At 50.0% G+C, this 15,559-nt stretch overlaps 1 protein-coding gene across 5 annotated transcripts; it reads left to right on the top strand.

Annotated features, from left to right (window-relative positions):
- The first annotated feature begins 236 nt into the window (after positions 1-236).
- On the top strand, positions 237-15,277 carry ABCD4 (ATP binding cassette subfamily D member 4). Of its 5 annotated transcripts, none has more exons than XM_036383938.1 (19): positions 237-295; positions 532-656; positions 774-901; positions 1,097-1,236; positions 4,433-4,549; positions 4,837-4,962; positions 5,649-5,699; positions 7,817-7,911; positions 8,839-8,960; positions 9,808-9,899; positions 10,081-10,170; positions 10,442-10,647; positions 10,939-11,030; positions 11,216-11,252; positions 12,338-12,387; positions 12,669-12,721; positions 13,073-13,149; positions 14,305-14,420; positions 14,575-15,277. In XM_036383938.1, the coding sequence occupies exons 1-19, from the start codon at positions 279-281 to the stop codon at positions 14,668-14,670; spliced, it is 1,830 nt and encodes a 609-aa protein (XP_036239831.1). In that variant the 5' UTR covers positions 237-278; the 3' UTR covers positions 14,671-15,277. The 5 variants fall into 5 exon arrangements, 4 of the variants coding, with proteins under 4 accessions (XP_036239831.1, XP_036239830.1, XP_036239832.1 ...); XM_036383937.1 differs by having other exon boundaries at positions 10,439-10,647; XM_036383939.2 differs by lacking the exon at positions 237-295 and having other exon boundaries at positions 587-656; positions 779-901; positions 10,439-10,647.
- The last annotated feature ends 282 nt before the right edge of the window (positions 15,278-15,559 follow it).

Below are 15,559 nucleotides of genomic sequence, written 5' to 3'. Positions count from 1 at the left end.
CCGCCGGGATGGCCCGCCGGGATGGCCCGCCGGGATGGCCCGCCGGGATGGCCCGCCGGGATGGCCCGCCGGGATGGCCCGCCGGGATGGCCCGCCGGGATGGCCCGCCCGGCGCCGCGGTGTGGGGACGGCGCGGGCGCTGAGCAGCACACCCGCCCGGCGCCGCCAGGGGGCGCTGTGCCCGCCCGGCCGCGGGGGAGAGGCGGCGCTGGGCGGGAGCTCTGTGGTGACGCCGCACGCGGAAGCGGCGGCAGCGGCGGTGGCCCCGGGCGGGGCGGATGCAGGGCGAGGAGAGGTGATGAATATTCATGTGAAGCGCCCGCAGGGGCGGGTCTGGCCGGGCCGGGCCGTGCCGGGCCGGTCAGGTCCGGAGGGCGCCGATGGCGGGGGGCAGCAGCAGCAGCGCGGGGGGCGCCGGGGCCCGCGGGCGGTGAGGACGGAACGGGCCGGGCCGGGCCGGGGCGTGGCGGAGGGGAGCTGGGGTGGGACCCCCGAGCTCACTGCCATCCCCCGCGTCTCCCTCCGTTGCAGGTCTAGTTCCCGGCTGGACGGGCTGTTCCTGCGGCGGTTTCTGCGGCTCCTGGCCGTGCTCTTTCCCGGGTGGCCCTCCCCGAGCGCCCTCATGTTCCTGACGCTGCTCGGTGTCGCCTTGCTGGGTGAGCCCAGGGTGGTGGGGATGGGGGGCTACACCCCACGTCTGCTCCCTGTGGTCCCCACTTTGCCTTATCACCGCAGTCCATCAATTCCTTCCCCTGCTTGCCTTTCTCCTCCAGAGCAGCTGGTTATTTACCAGGTCGGCGTCATCCCCAGCCAGTACTATGAGGTCCTAGGGAACAAGGACTTCTCCGGATTCAAAACATTGACTGCCGTTGCTGTGACTCTGATCATTGTGAACTCCACGGTAAGACCAGAGGCTCATATGTCTTGAGAGAGGAAGAGAAAGCTGCTCATGGCTCCTGGCATGATCTTGGTCATAAAGGATTCAAGTCTGCCCATACCCTGGGTCACTAGTACAAACTGTTGGTTTCTATTTCGTTTTGAAAAAATGTTTGTTCTCACTTATCTCTCCCCATCCATCTCTTTGTCCTTGTTCCAGCTAAAAAGTTTCGACCAGTTTATCTGCAACATGATGTATGTGAACTGGAGGAAATCCCTCACTGAATACCTCCACAGCTGCTACTTCCAAGGCCAGGTCTACTACAACCTGCTCGTGCTGCGTGAGGACATCGATAACCCGTAGGCTGCTGGCAGCTTCTTTCAGTATCTTGCTTGGCTTCTCCTGGGCTGCTGTGCACCTTTTCCTGACTTCTCTTTGTCTCTGGGTAGGGGCTTGAGCCCTAGAAGCTTTTACCATCTAGGCACAAATCTAGGGACCCTCTTCTACCCTGGTGGGAGGTGATACCTATTGCTGGGAACTCCTGTGACTGCCGGTCGTGATGGTTTTAGGGGCAGGATGTTTCAGCTGCAAGGAAAGTGGATGCCCATTGGAACAGGGCTCTATCTAGTTCTGCTATAAAACATGCTGTCTGCAAACTCAACCCTTGACACTGTGTGATGTTGCAAAGGGCCTGGCTGGAGTCAGCAGTGCCTCTCCTTTCCTTCACACTGCTGGTGCATTAGGACAGTCCCTGTTCTGTTTGAACGTCAAATGCCAGGATCTGCAGCTGAGCACAGTTCAGTTGTATTTTAGTGGTTTGATAACCCATGGGAACCAAATCCAGGAAGGGCTTTGTTTTGCACTGTATGAGGGCTGCATTTCCCTTTCCTGTTCCTAGGAAGGAAGTGTCAGTGATGACTTGAAATATCAGAGGAGGAGCATTCAGTCTCCTTGTGGATCCCAGACCCACCCCCAAGAGGTCCCTCTCCAGTTTACTTTGTGCACTGTGCCTGCTTACTGCAGAGCTGTTGATCTATCTGGGCTGCGCTGCAAAGGTCGAATGCCCTTCCTCACAGCTGTGTGTGGACCTTGGCCTTCCAGCCTGTCCTCACACACAGGGCATTGCTGTCATAGTTGCACACTGTGAAAAGCTAAAAATCCTATGTTAGACATCATGTGAGAGGTCAGAGAATCACAAAATACTCTTAGTTGTAGTGGACCCACATGGATCATTGAGCCCAACTCTTTAGTTGCCCACACAGGATTGAACCCGTGGCATTATTAGCACCATGCTTTAACCAACTGAGCTAATCTCAGTGTAGAATCTCCCTGATTCTTCCCCCTCCAGAATTTAAAGTTGTTATTATTAAATACTAGCTGAAAAACTAGAAATCAAAGGGGAATATTTTCTAAATAATGTGTTGTTATACCATTGTTTTGAGACTCCAAGCTCTCCTCTGCTGGAATGGGCACCTCTGATCTAGTCACTGCATTGGTGCCATATCCCATGTTGATGGCAAGAGGACAAGACAACAAACTTCCCAGGGTCCTGGGAAAAAAATTGCTGTCTTGCAGGGACCCCTAACTCTTGCTAATAGTGGAAACTTCAAGAAACTGAAGCAGCTCCTGCGGTTCTGCTGCCTGTTGCTACTGGCTGCCTGTCCTTGCTCCTTCATTGCAGAGCAGGGTGGTTTGTGTGGCTGCTGCAAGAAAACATGCTGGGTATCTAAGGGGGAGCAGCAAGCAAGGAGAGAGGTTCAGCTTGGGTCAAACTGCTCCACATGTTGGGCAGTGGGGCGTCATTATCAAACACTTCCGGGTTGCTGTTGTGTTTACTCCCAATATCATTAAATGTTCATTTCTGATAGTGTTTTCAGTGGCATGGAGTTACAAGGAGAGGTTAAAAAAACATGTTTGTCACCAGGGCATGCAGCTCTTCCCAGGCAGTGCAGCACAGTGAAGCCAGAAGCTCCTGCATGCCTGTCTTTTTCTTTGGGGACACAAGTGGAAGAGAAGGACAGAGGCCCCATACCACATGATTATTTTGCTTAGGTTTATTTTTAACTAGGGAACATGTTCACATTGTGCAGTGAAATGTAGGAGACAACTGGGTCAGTCTGCCCTGCAGCAAGAGACAGCTCTCATGGCCTTTGCAGACCAAATGTGTGGGATTACTGTGGAGTATGTCTCATTACACCTTGCTTCTGCTCCAACTTTCAATCTTACTGTTTAGTGTGGTTTTGGTGCCACTGCAAAAATTCTCTTCATCTTGCAATTCCTTGCTGAGAGCTTTTTCCCTGCAACAGGTACTTAGAGAACAAACCTAGAGCAAGAGAGACCTCCCATTATGCAGTGCAAACCAAACTGAGTGTTAAATGCAAGGAGTCACCCACTTTGAAGGAATGAAGAGTGGGTTCTGAGTGGCATACAAGCACTTGCAGCACGTAGTAGAGCATTTGAGTTGATGCTTTCCTGTGTTTCATGTATTTTCATTGCATGTTACTTAATAGCTTGTAAAAAGCAATATCCTCCTATGAGACTCTAGCACAATTTAAGTTACAATTTTGTGGGAATATTACAGTCTGAGGAGAAGGAAAAACGATGCTGCGAGGTCAGTCAGGGTGAGAGCTGCCCCAGAATTAAATCTATTGCTGTTCCAGAACTGCAAAAGTGTTAAAAGATGAGTGCCTTTGTGGTAGTATCTGCACTGAGACTACCCAGGAGTCCATCCTTGCTCTTCATTCTGAACTCCAGCATTAAGTTATGGCCTTTCCACTGGAGCTTAGCAACAGTAGGCTGAAGCCTGCATCCATGTGCTCTGGACAGATGAGGTGCTGAGGAGTAAATATACTGAAATTCTTCCTGGCTATCCCAAGTGCAACTCCTGCTCAGTAGTGGGATAGATGGGACTTGAGGGTTTGTCACCCATGTGCCTGCTGCTAGTGAGGTGAGAAGGCTTGGTGTGCTGCTTCCTGCTCTTGTGGGCTGGGGTGGGTAGAAGCACTTCCTTCTTTGCAACAAAGGAACCAGAGGCACTCCACACAGAGCCAAGGGATTGGATCTTGTGAAAGGGTAGCTTTGATGGAAGTGTTTGCAAATATCCAATAGCTGGCAAAGGCCTGGCTTGTGCTCTAGCCTGTCCTGGTGGGTCTGATGGCATCTCAGTCCAGTACTGAAGGTTAGGGGGACAGTCAGTAGTTTTTCATAATATGGAGGTTGTTCCAGGAGAGGAGTAAAGGACAGTGACGCAGAGACCTTCAGCACAAGTGTTGAATAATGTTGAAAGTGGAACAAGGGATAAATACAAGGAACAGGTTGAAAGCTATGGCAAGAGTTGTTTTTCCTGGGTGCCATGAAGGCTCTTGGGTGGGTTCTGCTGGGCCATGAAAATGGTCTCCTGTGGGGAATCTGCAGATCCTTCCCAGCTAAGGTTGTTCACCTGCTGCCTGTCCTGTGTTCATGCACTGAAACAGCCTGGTTTGTGCCCTGTTAGGGTTTAGTACTGCCTCTTGCTTCTGGGCTGTAGTGGTGTCAATGGCTCTTTGTGTTGAGCAGGGACCAGCGCATCAGCCAGGATGTGGAGAGGTTCTGCAGGCAGCTCAGCTCCATGGCCAGCAAGCTCGTTATCTCACCCTTCACACTGGCCTACTACACATACCAGTGCTTTCACAGGTAAGGATGTATCCTGGCCCTGCTTGCACACCTCTTTTCTGTGTTCTTCTTTTGGAGCCTGCCACCCACATTACAACTCCCCAGATGGATATTTGTACACATGGGTGAGTGGTCTCTGTACTCCCAGGAGAACTCTGCCTTGGGGATGCTGGGATGTGCAATGTTGGCCCCAAACTTCTATGAAAGCCAAGAGAGGTGACAGCTGAGGGCTCTGATTGCTTGAACCTAATGGTGCAGGAGTGTCCTTTTGCTTGGATTATTGGCTGACTTCTCTTTCTCCTCTGTAGCACTGGCTGGCTAGGCCCAGTGAGCATCTTTGGGTATTTCATCATTGGGACGATGATTAACAAAGTGTTGATGAGCCCAATTGTGTCTAAACTTGTGCAACAGGAAAAACTGGAGGGAGATTTCAGGTGAGTCCCAGCAGAGCTGTGTTTTCACTTCCCCTTGGCAGCTCCTGTGAAAGCTGATTTTTTGTCTCCATTCAGGGCTGTGTATGTAGCTAATTGTCTTGTCTAGGACTTTCCCCACACTCAGAGAAGGCTACCTGTGCAATGGTGCCTCAGAGTCAGTGTACTGAGTCCCTGCCAACCATTCACAGCCTTGTGTCGTGGCAGGCAATGCCCTTGGTTCAGTCTCACAGCCCAGTCTTTCCATATGCTCTGCAACTCACGTCCTCCCCCTTGCTTGCAGGGTTGGCTGTGTGTGTAGCAGGGGCTTTGTCGCTTTCCCTGGGGTTCAGGGCATCCAGGGACAGCAACAGAAGTTGTTGTGGCACAGGGAACCCAGCCCAGGGCAGTCGGCTGTGGTGATTTTTTATGGTGGAGATGCTGGACTAGCAGCAAAGAGTAAGCCCAAGGCTAAGATGATGTGCACAGAGAGCAGGATATCAAACAAATGTACCACTGAGCTGGCCCTGAATGATGGCACCTCATGTTAAGCCTTGGTCTCTGGTGTCTTTCTGAGCCTGTTGAATATTTCTGTCAAGAGATGCCTCAGATCACCACTCTAACATGCAAGATAAGTTTCCTCTAGGAATGGTTTTGGCTACATAATTCACTGAGCATTTGTGCACAATTATGTTTTTTTGGTTGTACAGGTTCAAGCACATGCAGATTCGTGTCAATGCAGAACCAGCTGCTTTTTACAGGTTAGTAGCATTAATTTCTTTGTATCCTCCAAAGGATTGTCCCAGTACAGAGCATCCTTGTTGTGTTCACATTTCCCAGAGGAGCCCAAGTTCTGTTGCTGCAGCTTTCTATCCCTTCCACTGCAGCATCATACAGCCCTGACACTCGCTTCTTTGCATTCTGTGCATCATCTGCAGAAGTAATCCACAGCAACTGGAGACAACTATCTTTCCTTTGCCTCCCTTCTAACATCCTCAGAGGCAGACAGAGATTTGATGCTGGCTTAGAGATCATTACTGATGTTTTGCTAGGTCCTTACCTGGAAGATTGCTCAAAGTCTTATTGCATCTGATTCTGCTGAGGACTTGTTGCATGTTGCTTCTGGCCCCATCCTGCTGCTGCTTGCCTGATTTCATAACAACTTACATTGACAGGCATGAAACTACTTTAAATAATCAAAATCAATCTTGGTTTGCACTGGCAAGTCTGAGTTATTTTTTGTACTCGGCTTCTTACTGGTTGATGATAATTTTTATAATGGAAAATATACTGTAATTACATGCCCTTATTTAAGATCCAGTACTTTCCCTCACAATTTTGATTTGTTTTATTCTATTACTAAGTAGAAAATGGAAAGTGGATTATTATACCAGAAAACAGAATGTTTTGGTTCAGTACAAAGTTTTAGTAGAAAAGCTTAATTTTGTGTGAAACTAGAACTTAGCTGAGTTGCACACAACCCGGCATTTTCATGGTATGCATCATAATTAAATAAGGAATTTTTTTAAAGGTTGCATTCCTAGAATCCTGCAAGAGGAGAAGTATATGGTAAATGGTTGGTTTTGATAGCTCAACTTCTCTAGCTTGTGATCTTGTCCTCTTAAGACTGCCTAAACATTCCTTTGGTAAAGGAAGAAACAGAAGCAGAGCACTGCCATCTTTTTACTTCTTTTGTTACTAAGCCTTTTGCAAACTTGCTTTAAAAGTGAAGTGAATGGGAGGAAAAGAAGAAACTAATACAGCAATCTCTCCTCATCTGCAATAGAATAATAGCTCTAGAACAAAGGTCCCCAGTTCCCTTTCTCACCTTTAATTCCTTGTATCCAAGCCTTTCTCCTTTCCTAACACATGGAAAGTAAAGACTGCAGCTCAGTAGTTACCTGAGATGTGTTGTAAGGCAGTAAAGCCAAACTGAATTCTAACCAGGTGCATTTTTGAGAAAGAAAATGTATTTTTCTATGAACTGAAAATCTTTAGAAATGAGACCTCAAAAATATTATTTTTGATGTTTTTGTGCTGCTTCTGGCCATATCTTCTTGGGTCCTAGTGACTTTTCTGTTGCATAGATCATGTGTAGTGGGCACAAGCCTCTGCTGGATGTCAGGGGCAATAGGTGCTATGGCAGGTGGGTGACTGGAATGAGACGTGGAGCGCTCTCTGCATTTTACCACCTGAGGGCAGCCCAGGCCTTGCAGAGCAGCAGAAGGAGCTGTCACACTTGCTTGAAGATGGTGGTTTAGGAGATGTCTCCTTGCTCCTGGCTCAGCCTGGCCACTGGAGCATCACCACTAACTTGTGAGGTGGGTGACCTGATGGAGATAGCCCTGGGAAGGGGGAAGTTGTGGAGCTGGGGTACCCATACTGGGGGCTGCACTGCTCAGGACTTGCCTTTGTCCCATTCCTGTGGAGTGGGAAATGGGAAGAGGTGGGCTAAGGCTGCTGGCCATGCAGGCCATGTGGGCTGATTATCACCCCCTGGACTCTCCTCTGCCCTTTACTTTCTGGATCCAGCTGTGTAGCAGTGCCATCCCTCTTTTCCAGCCAGGCTGTATTTGGGAACTGTGTTTGACCTTAGGTGTACATTGTTTCAGGCTGGAGCTTCTGACAGTGTTTGGCCTGGCTTTACCTGCTCCTGCTGCAACAGCAGCAGCTATGGGCTCTGGGAGAGATTTGTAGGACTGCTTGCTTCAGCCAGAGTTCCTTGACGATACCCTTCAGGAAGGCAGTCCTGGCTGTTCAGTTCCTGGTCAATAAAGAGCTTGTTAGTCAGAAGCAAAGGTGCCAGGCCCGTTCAAAGCTTCAGTTTTAAAGCCCAAGGTCCTAGGATGTCTGGCATGTTGCAATGTTACTTTTACAGGGCTGGGCGAGTGGAGCACATGCGCACAAACCGGAGGCTGCAGAGCCTGCTGAAGACCCAGAGAGAGCTGATAGGCAAGGAGCTGTGGCTATACAGTGAGTGGGCAGAGTGGGGGGGGAAGTGGGACGTGTGGTAACTCCATTCTGGTGGCCCACTCACTGGGAAACTCTATTGATAGAGCAGTTGGGTGGGTGCTGTGTTTTCTTCTTCTGCCTCTTGCTGCTCTGTGAAGCCCAGAGGGTGAACAGAGGGTGCCTCCTGCAGTGCTAAATAGGATTTCCATTGTGTAAAAGCCTCATAAAGAGGCAAAGTTGTGGATGACCCAGAATCTGGCTTTTTGTGGGGCAGGTGTTCACACACCAAGAAAAGAGGGAAGGGCTTGAGTTTTGGGCATTGCATATGTTGTTGGGAACTGTGGAAACTTCTTTCCTATAGAACCTGTCCCTTAAGAATAGCTGTTCCCTGAAACTATTCCTTCTCCCTTTTTTACTGAGTTTTTTTCTTTCAATGACCCCTATAAAGACAGCTCTTCCTGACCTCAGCAGCACAGCAAGCTTCTGAGCGGTGTAATGAAGGGAGAACCGTGAACAGAAGTGTCTGTGGGAATTTGGAATCTTAAGTCTTTCTACCTGTGTGCTCCCAAGACACACTTCATGGCAAACTATCTCACCCCAAAGTTTCCTTTTTGCCCCTCCCTCCTGTTTACTGTGAATCAGTCAGGCCCATGAAGCATAGCAACAAGCAGGCAAAGTGGCTTTTGCCCCACACACTGAGCTGTGTGTCTGGGTGATGATTCTCTGCTCAGAGGCCTGCCCCAAAGTGCTCTTTGCTTGGCAAATGCATTTTCACCCTGGTGCTTGTGCTATCCTGCAGAATGGGTTTTTCTACTCTGGTTCATCATAAAGGGCCAAGGCAACAACACGGCTCTTCCTCCGACTGGGCTCAGGGTCAGCACTTGGGCCTGGCTGGGACAGAGGTTTCTACTTTAACTCACTGTCTTTTTTCAATGTGCTTGTGCCCAGTTGGGATCAACACCTTTGATTACCTGGGCAGCATCCTGAGCTACGTGGTCATTGCCATTCCCATCTTTTCTGGTGTCTACGGTGACCTGAGTCCAATAGAGCTCACTGCCCTTGTCAGCAAGGTGAGCTAAGGGTAATCTCTGTGACCCCATTGTGGAGGGTGAGCAGGCTCTGAGGATGGAGGTTTCATGTGGTGCTGGTGGCCCTGGGACTAGATAACCTGCAGCACTTGATCTTCAGGTTAGACTGTCCCAGCTCACAGTGTTATGGAAACAGGAGCTTGTAGGCAGCTGGTATCTGATTAACTTGGGCATGAGAACTGTCAAGGACACATTTACATAAGTCTTTCCTGGCTCAGACCTCTGTGTCTTAAAAACCCAGGAGGTCAGAAAGCCTCTGGTTTTCAGCAGTGCAGGTGGAGATGGGGCCTGTGCAGTGCTGTGGGTCTGGGTTATGCCCTGGGCTACTGCCTGTGGTGAGCCTTGCCCCCAGTGAGGCTGAGCTGGCTTGCATTCACCTTCCTGACCTGACTCTACGAATACTCAAAGCTGGCTTGTGACAGAGAATGCAGAGCTAAAAATAGCTAAGTGGGCACTGCAGGCTGAGACACCCTGCTCTGAGCCATATACAGTGCTGAGGCAGGGCTGGTGGTATGGATCTGTGTGACTTGGGCAAGCATGCTGGGCCAGAGGCAGGCCATCAGGCACTCTGCAAACACCATCCCTGGGTGACAGGACGTGTGTCCAGCTGGCAAAAACTGCTGCACTGAGTAGGGAAGCCCTGCTTCTTTCAAATGTGGTAATCTTCACTCCCACCATCCTGCATGACTTCACCACTCCTCATTCATCTTGCTGAGACAGCTGATGTGGCCAAACGCGTGGACTCATTGGCTGCCTCCTTGCAGTCATGGAATAAGTCATGGCCCCAGCTCAGCACTGACCCTTACTCTGCCGTGTGATTTCTCCCCAGAATGCCTTTGTTTCCATCTACCTCATTGGCTGCTTCAGCCAGCTCATAGATCTCTCCAGCACTGTTACTGATGTAGCTGGCTACACACACAGGTGAGCTTATCTGTGGGCACATCTCTGGAGGAAAGGGCAGTGCAGAACAAGACTCTGCCCAGGTCTGTGATAAAAAAAACCAAAAAACCTGTTGTTTGTGTGCAAGCATGGGCAAGTTTGGATATTGTGAGGAGGCTGCTGGAGCTGTCCCTGGCTTTCATGCAACCTCTTGTGTGTCTAGGATTGGTGAACTGCAGGAGACCTTGCTGAGCCTTGGCAGAAAAGAAAATGGTAACTACTCAGAAGCCAAAACCAGTTGGGATTTGGACGGGTGAGTCGCCTCTCAGCAACTGGCTGGCTTGCAGCTTATGGGCCAGAGTGTGAGGTTGCCATGGGAGGGAGGTGGCTCTTGGTGTCACAGTCTGTTGCATGCTTTTGGTTGGAGCAGGCAGTGCTCACTGTCAGTTGTCATCCCCAGCGTGTGTGGGACAGGGCTACTGTCACAGAGGCACAGGAGGTCTAAGGTCCCTGATTTTTGCCAATCTCAGCATGGTCACTTACCCCCGGATCTCTTGTTCTTTGTCTTGGTGGTGGCCCAGCAGCCATTCTGGGGAGGACCCAGTGCCAAGGGACACAGCTTTCCTTCTGGAGCGAGTGACACTCTCAGTACCATCCTCTGGCAAGCTGCTCATCAAGGACTTGAACCTCAGGATCTCACAAGGAAACAGTGTGATGATTGTGGGAAACACTGGTACAGGGAAGACATCTCTCCTGAGGGTCCTTGGAGGGCTCTGGGAGAGCACACAGGGTGAGGACTGCTACTTGCCTCAGCCTTCTTCTCAACCAAGGCTACCCTGAGTTTGCAAGGTGGCAGTGTGGTAGTTTGTGAGGCCAGTGCCACCATGTGATGGTGAATGTGTTACTGATACACTGATTTGAGCCACCCATCTCTTGTCACAATCTTTGGCTCTCATTGCTTTGCTCTGTGTTGCAAACACACTTTTGTGGGGTCTAGTTGGCTACTTCATGGGACAGCACTACATGGGGCACTGGGAAGTTCCTGCCTGATACTGCAGATGTGATGAGTGTCTCTGTGCAGGGAGCATCAGGATGCTGACCTGCTTTGGCCCCCGAGGAGTGGTGTTCCTACCACAGAGGCCCTTCTTCACTGACGGAAGCCTGCGTGAGCAGGTGAGCCCAGGGTCTGTCTTTGCTCTGGCCTCAGCTGTGCTCCCAGCTGTGGTCATGCCCTGCAAACCCTGCAAGAGGGAGGATACCTGTGGGTGCTCCTTCCCTTGTGCCTGAGTTCGTATTATTGCATCTCTGATGAAGTGTCCAGCTCCCTCTGACATGGTTTCTTTTGCTCTGTTAAACAGGTGATCTATCCCCTGAAGGAGATCTATCCACTTTCAGGTTTGTGAAAATCCATTAGAGCAATTAACCAATGCTGTGGTAGTGCCTCACTGTCCTGTACCCAGTGCAGCTTCTTCCCTGCTGTAACCCATCAGGAACATTCATCCATTTTGCTTTTGTTGCTCTGGTGTTCCCTAGAAGATTTGTGTGTGTTAAGGTCAATTCTGTGTCCCCCTCCTTTTGTGAGGGAGCATACTCACTTGATAAGAACTTGCTCTCTTAGTATAATGAGGACAAGCTGGCCTTGCTCTTCCTGCTGTGCTGGACATGTTACATGTTGCTGTCAGGATACGGCTGATTTGTTTGGTACAGTCTGACTTTCAGCAAGCCATATTTGCCTTAATCTTATTTTCCATCCACCTCCATCTTTTACTTTTCCACTTTTTCAAAATGAAGTCCCAGAGCTTTGCACACTGTCGTGGTCAGAATATATAGATCTTTTCTCTCCCCTACCCTCTTCTGAAGCCAGACCACATGTGGTCTGCTGTAGCTTGGGAGTCACAATCTTGCTGAGAGTAACTACAGCCCTCAGCTACTGTTGTGGCTCTCCAGCAGCTTCAGAGAGGTCCATGGCAGATGCACAGCCCTTCCTCTCAACTTCCATAGATGCTAACTGTACCAGCTCAAGTGTATGTTCTGCTCCACAGCTGACTCACCCTGAGGTATTTCTCTTCCACAAAGGGTCCTTTTGCTGGCTCTTACCTGAGCCCTGTTCCCGTGACTCCACTACTTGTAGTGTGCAGTCTCAGCTCTAAGAGAGAAACTGGGCAGGGCCTTGGCAGTTGAACCCTGGATCCTTGTGTTCTGGCTGTGGCCATGAACTGGGGCAAATCTCAGGTGTATCTGTGGAGTCCAGCTACCTCCTGGTATGCTGCTCACAGGCACGGTTAATACTTTCAAGGAGGGTCAGTCTTTGGGACTATCTCTGCCAAAGCTCAGATCTGGTATAACTAAGTGGTCAGGTCAACTACATTGAGCTTCAGGAGATACTTGAGTTCTTCCCTCCTGCCTCACCAACTCCTTCATTCAGCAGTGGCCCCAGCACACACACTGCCTCTCCTTATGCTGTATGGTTCTCTCCCTAGGGTCTGCAGATGATGAGAGGATTGTGCGATTCCTGGAGCTGGCTGGGCTGGTGAGTCACTGATAGCACTGCTGCCTTCTTTCCTGGTGCCACCAGTGAGGGAAGAAGGAATGATTTTTTTGTGGCAGCACAGCATGATTGTGTGCTGAACTTATGTGGGGACATTGTGCCCTGGGTACAACTGTCTATGGGACAGAAAGAGGAGGAGAAATATGGTACAACTTCAGCTCAGGTGGGGAAAGGGAGACTGGCAAAAAGCAGGTGGTTATGCTTAGGGCCATAGGCTGACAGGGTTGGGGACTGTGTTCACAAGTCTGCTGTGCTCTCTGTAGACTGATTTGCTGGCAAGGGCTGGAGGACTGGATGAACAGGTGGACTGGAACTGGTAAGGGAGCCCACTATCTGTGTGTATTTGGGTGATTTCTGAGTGGGGAACACTTCTAAGCAGATGCACATTGCTGCTGGATTTATCTGTGTCTGTCTGTGTTCTGTGAGACGTGGACACTATACAGGAGCAAAGCCTTCATGGCCCAAGCATCTATGCCAGCAATCACCAGCTGTGGTGTTGTGCAGGCAGCTGACTGTGTACAGGGCTGCAGAGCCAGTCCCAGTATGGAGGGGGGCACAAGGTACACATAGGGACAGTTGTTTGCTGTTCTCCAGTATCAGAAGCCATAAGATTTTCAGCAAACAGGCTGTTTCTTGAGGAAGGTGTTGAATCTCGACCCTGCTGCAGGTATGACATCCTGTCCCCAGGGGAGATGCAGAGGCTCTCATTTGCACGGCTCTTCTACCTCCAGCCAAAATATGCAGGTGAGTGACTGACTACAAAAGAGGGGAGAAAAAAACACAAGGCCTTTGGTGTATAGAGAAGTGGTACAGAGACAGCTCATGAAATCCGTTTTGTGCTAGGAACATGCTTTGTCTTGGCCATTATTTTAGCAGCATGGCACACAGAGGATTCATTTGTGAAATGTGAAAACATTTCATTATTTGTGTGCATGGTGGTAAATCAAGAGGCTGTACATAAGACATTTTCTTCTTGGGGAGCTGGTGATTAATGTTCATGGTCCATGTCCAATGGCACCAGAAGAACTTGGTCAGCATGCTCACCAGTTGCTATGCACAGAAGTGCATGTGTTGGGGAGTGTGGCACCAGCTGTCATATCTGAAGCTCTCAAGCATCTGTACAGTTGTGGGGCAATATGGAAGATTTAGCCCTGATGTGGCAAAAGAAGACAAGGAGCAGTGGGAGAAACAGTCCTGAGAGACCACAGAAGCATCTGTGGTTAGCTAATGGGGCCAATTCCTTAGGCTGTGCTGGGGCTTGAGCTGTTGGAGAAGTTGCCATGAGGGCCAGGTTGGATGTGGGTGAACAGAGCCAGATTCAGTAGCAGGTAGCTAGCTACATGTAAGTACCTGTCTTTCCCCTGAAGCCCGTGGCACAGCTAAGTGACATCTGGGCAGAAGGAACTTGTGGATGGCAAACTAAAAGCTGTAGAAATTATTTGAATTGATTTGGTCCAGGTCTGTAGTATTTACCCTTAATAGTCGGGAAGGTGCCACAGGCCATCCTACCTGCTCCATGTAGGGTCTGTGCTGGAAGAGTACACTGACTGCTGTTCAGCCTGGCACTCTGGCACGTGGTCTGCCTGGAGAAAGTCATGTCTTGGCTTTTGCCATGATGGGGATGAGGCAGTGGTGGGCAGCTGTTGAGGGAGAGCAAAGAGGTGAACAGTGTGGTTTGGATGGATTCAAGTACTTGGGGGAAAGACAGCTTTCCTAGTTGCCTGACACCAGCTGTGCCAGAGGAATACCAGAGTCCTTAGGTTTCTCCTCACTTGCCTTCTGCAGATGCTCTTCATGAGCTCCAGTTAATATGTGAAACGTTCTTGGGAGTTGCTATTCTTGCCTACAGGAGATGTCTGGTTGGGAGAGGATTTGGGGGGCTCATGGCTTTTCTTTCAGTGTTAGATGAAGCCACCAGCGCCTTGACAGAAGAGGTGGAGCATGAACTGTACCGTATGTGCCTTCAGCTGGGCATGACACTGATCAGTGTGGGACACAGACCCAGCCTGGAAAAGGTGAGACAGGGAGGCAGTGCTCCATGCCTCCCTCGTGGTGGTGAGGTAGAGAGGGTCTCTGGCAAGCAGAGGGGAGTGACTAAGGCCAGAGGACCTCACTGTGGGTGGACCATGCCCTTGAAGAGACATCCCTCAATGTGCCGTTGAATTGCAGTTCCACAGCTGGATTTTGAAACTTCATGGGGAGGGAAGATGGGAGCTCACTCGATGTGAGAAGTTGAAGCGGCTCCCCTCTGAGGAAGGATACTGAAGAACATGCCCCTTGTCTGGCCAGCCACAGAACCTGCACATGTGTGGAAGAGCTCTCAGTAGCAGACATGGAGCTGCCAAACCAGCAACTGTGTCAAACAGTGCAAGACCAGTTTTGGATTTTGCTGATGGACAGAGTATGTCTGAACTCATGGTGTGGAGTTCTGCCAAGAGTAGACACAACCATGACACCCTTCTCCCAGCCTCCTTCCTCCCTGGCTCGCACAAGAGAAAGGAGCTGAGCTCCTAGGCCGCCCCTGAGAGAAGATGCTGCCTCGTGGGTCTTGTAGAAACAACAGCCAGAGAAACCTCCACTTTGGGATACATTGGTGTGAGGCTAGAATGCAGCCTCCTCTTCTGCCCTCTGTGCCTTCTGAGGAGCTCTGTCTTGGATACACAGCTCTGCAGAACAGATTTATGTACCTTGTGGCTCTGTTGAGAATTGTGTTTGCCAGCAGGAGACAAGGGGATGAGAATGCTAGCACAGGGCATGTCTCTGCTCTCTTTGTAATACATGGCTACAGGTGAAAGGAACATTTTTGTATTAAAATCTGGGGCCTGTTTTCACACTCTTTTTATGGAGAAGAGTCAATATTTGTTAACTGGAATGTTGCATGTTTTCTTTCTGGGGTTTGCTTTGGAGGAGATGCTTGTATATTGGCAGTGGTCCTGGACAAGACTATTGCAAAAGAGCAAAGCAGAGGTAGGAGTAGTATCCCTATTCCAGGGCTGGACATCCTGCCTGCTGCTACCTCTGCAGCTACTGCAAGGCACAAGGAACCTCAAGGAGGTTCTGCCCTCTGCTTTCATGGAATGAAACAGCTTATCTCCCCTTACTCTTTTGCCTATGATGAGACATGTTCTCTCCTCTGTCTACATGGGTGTACGGA

The sequence above is a fragment of the Molothrus ater genome, chromosome 6 (assembly GCF_012460135.2).
Source record: "Molothrus ater isolate BHLD 08-10-18 breed brown headed cowbird chromosome 6, BPBGC_Mater_1.1, whole genome shotgun sequence".
NCBI classification, from domain to species: Eukaryota; Metazoa; Chordata; class Aves; order Passeriformes; family Icteridae; genus Molothrus; species Molothrus ater.
The sequence above is the reverse complement of the archived record's forward strand: the minus strand, read 5'-3'. Positions and strand labels throughout refer to the sequence as shown.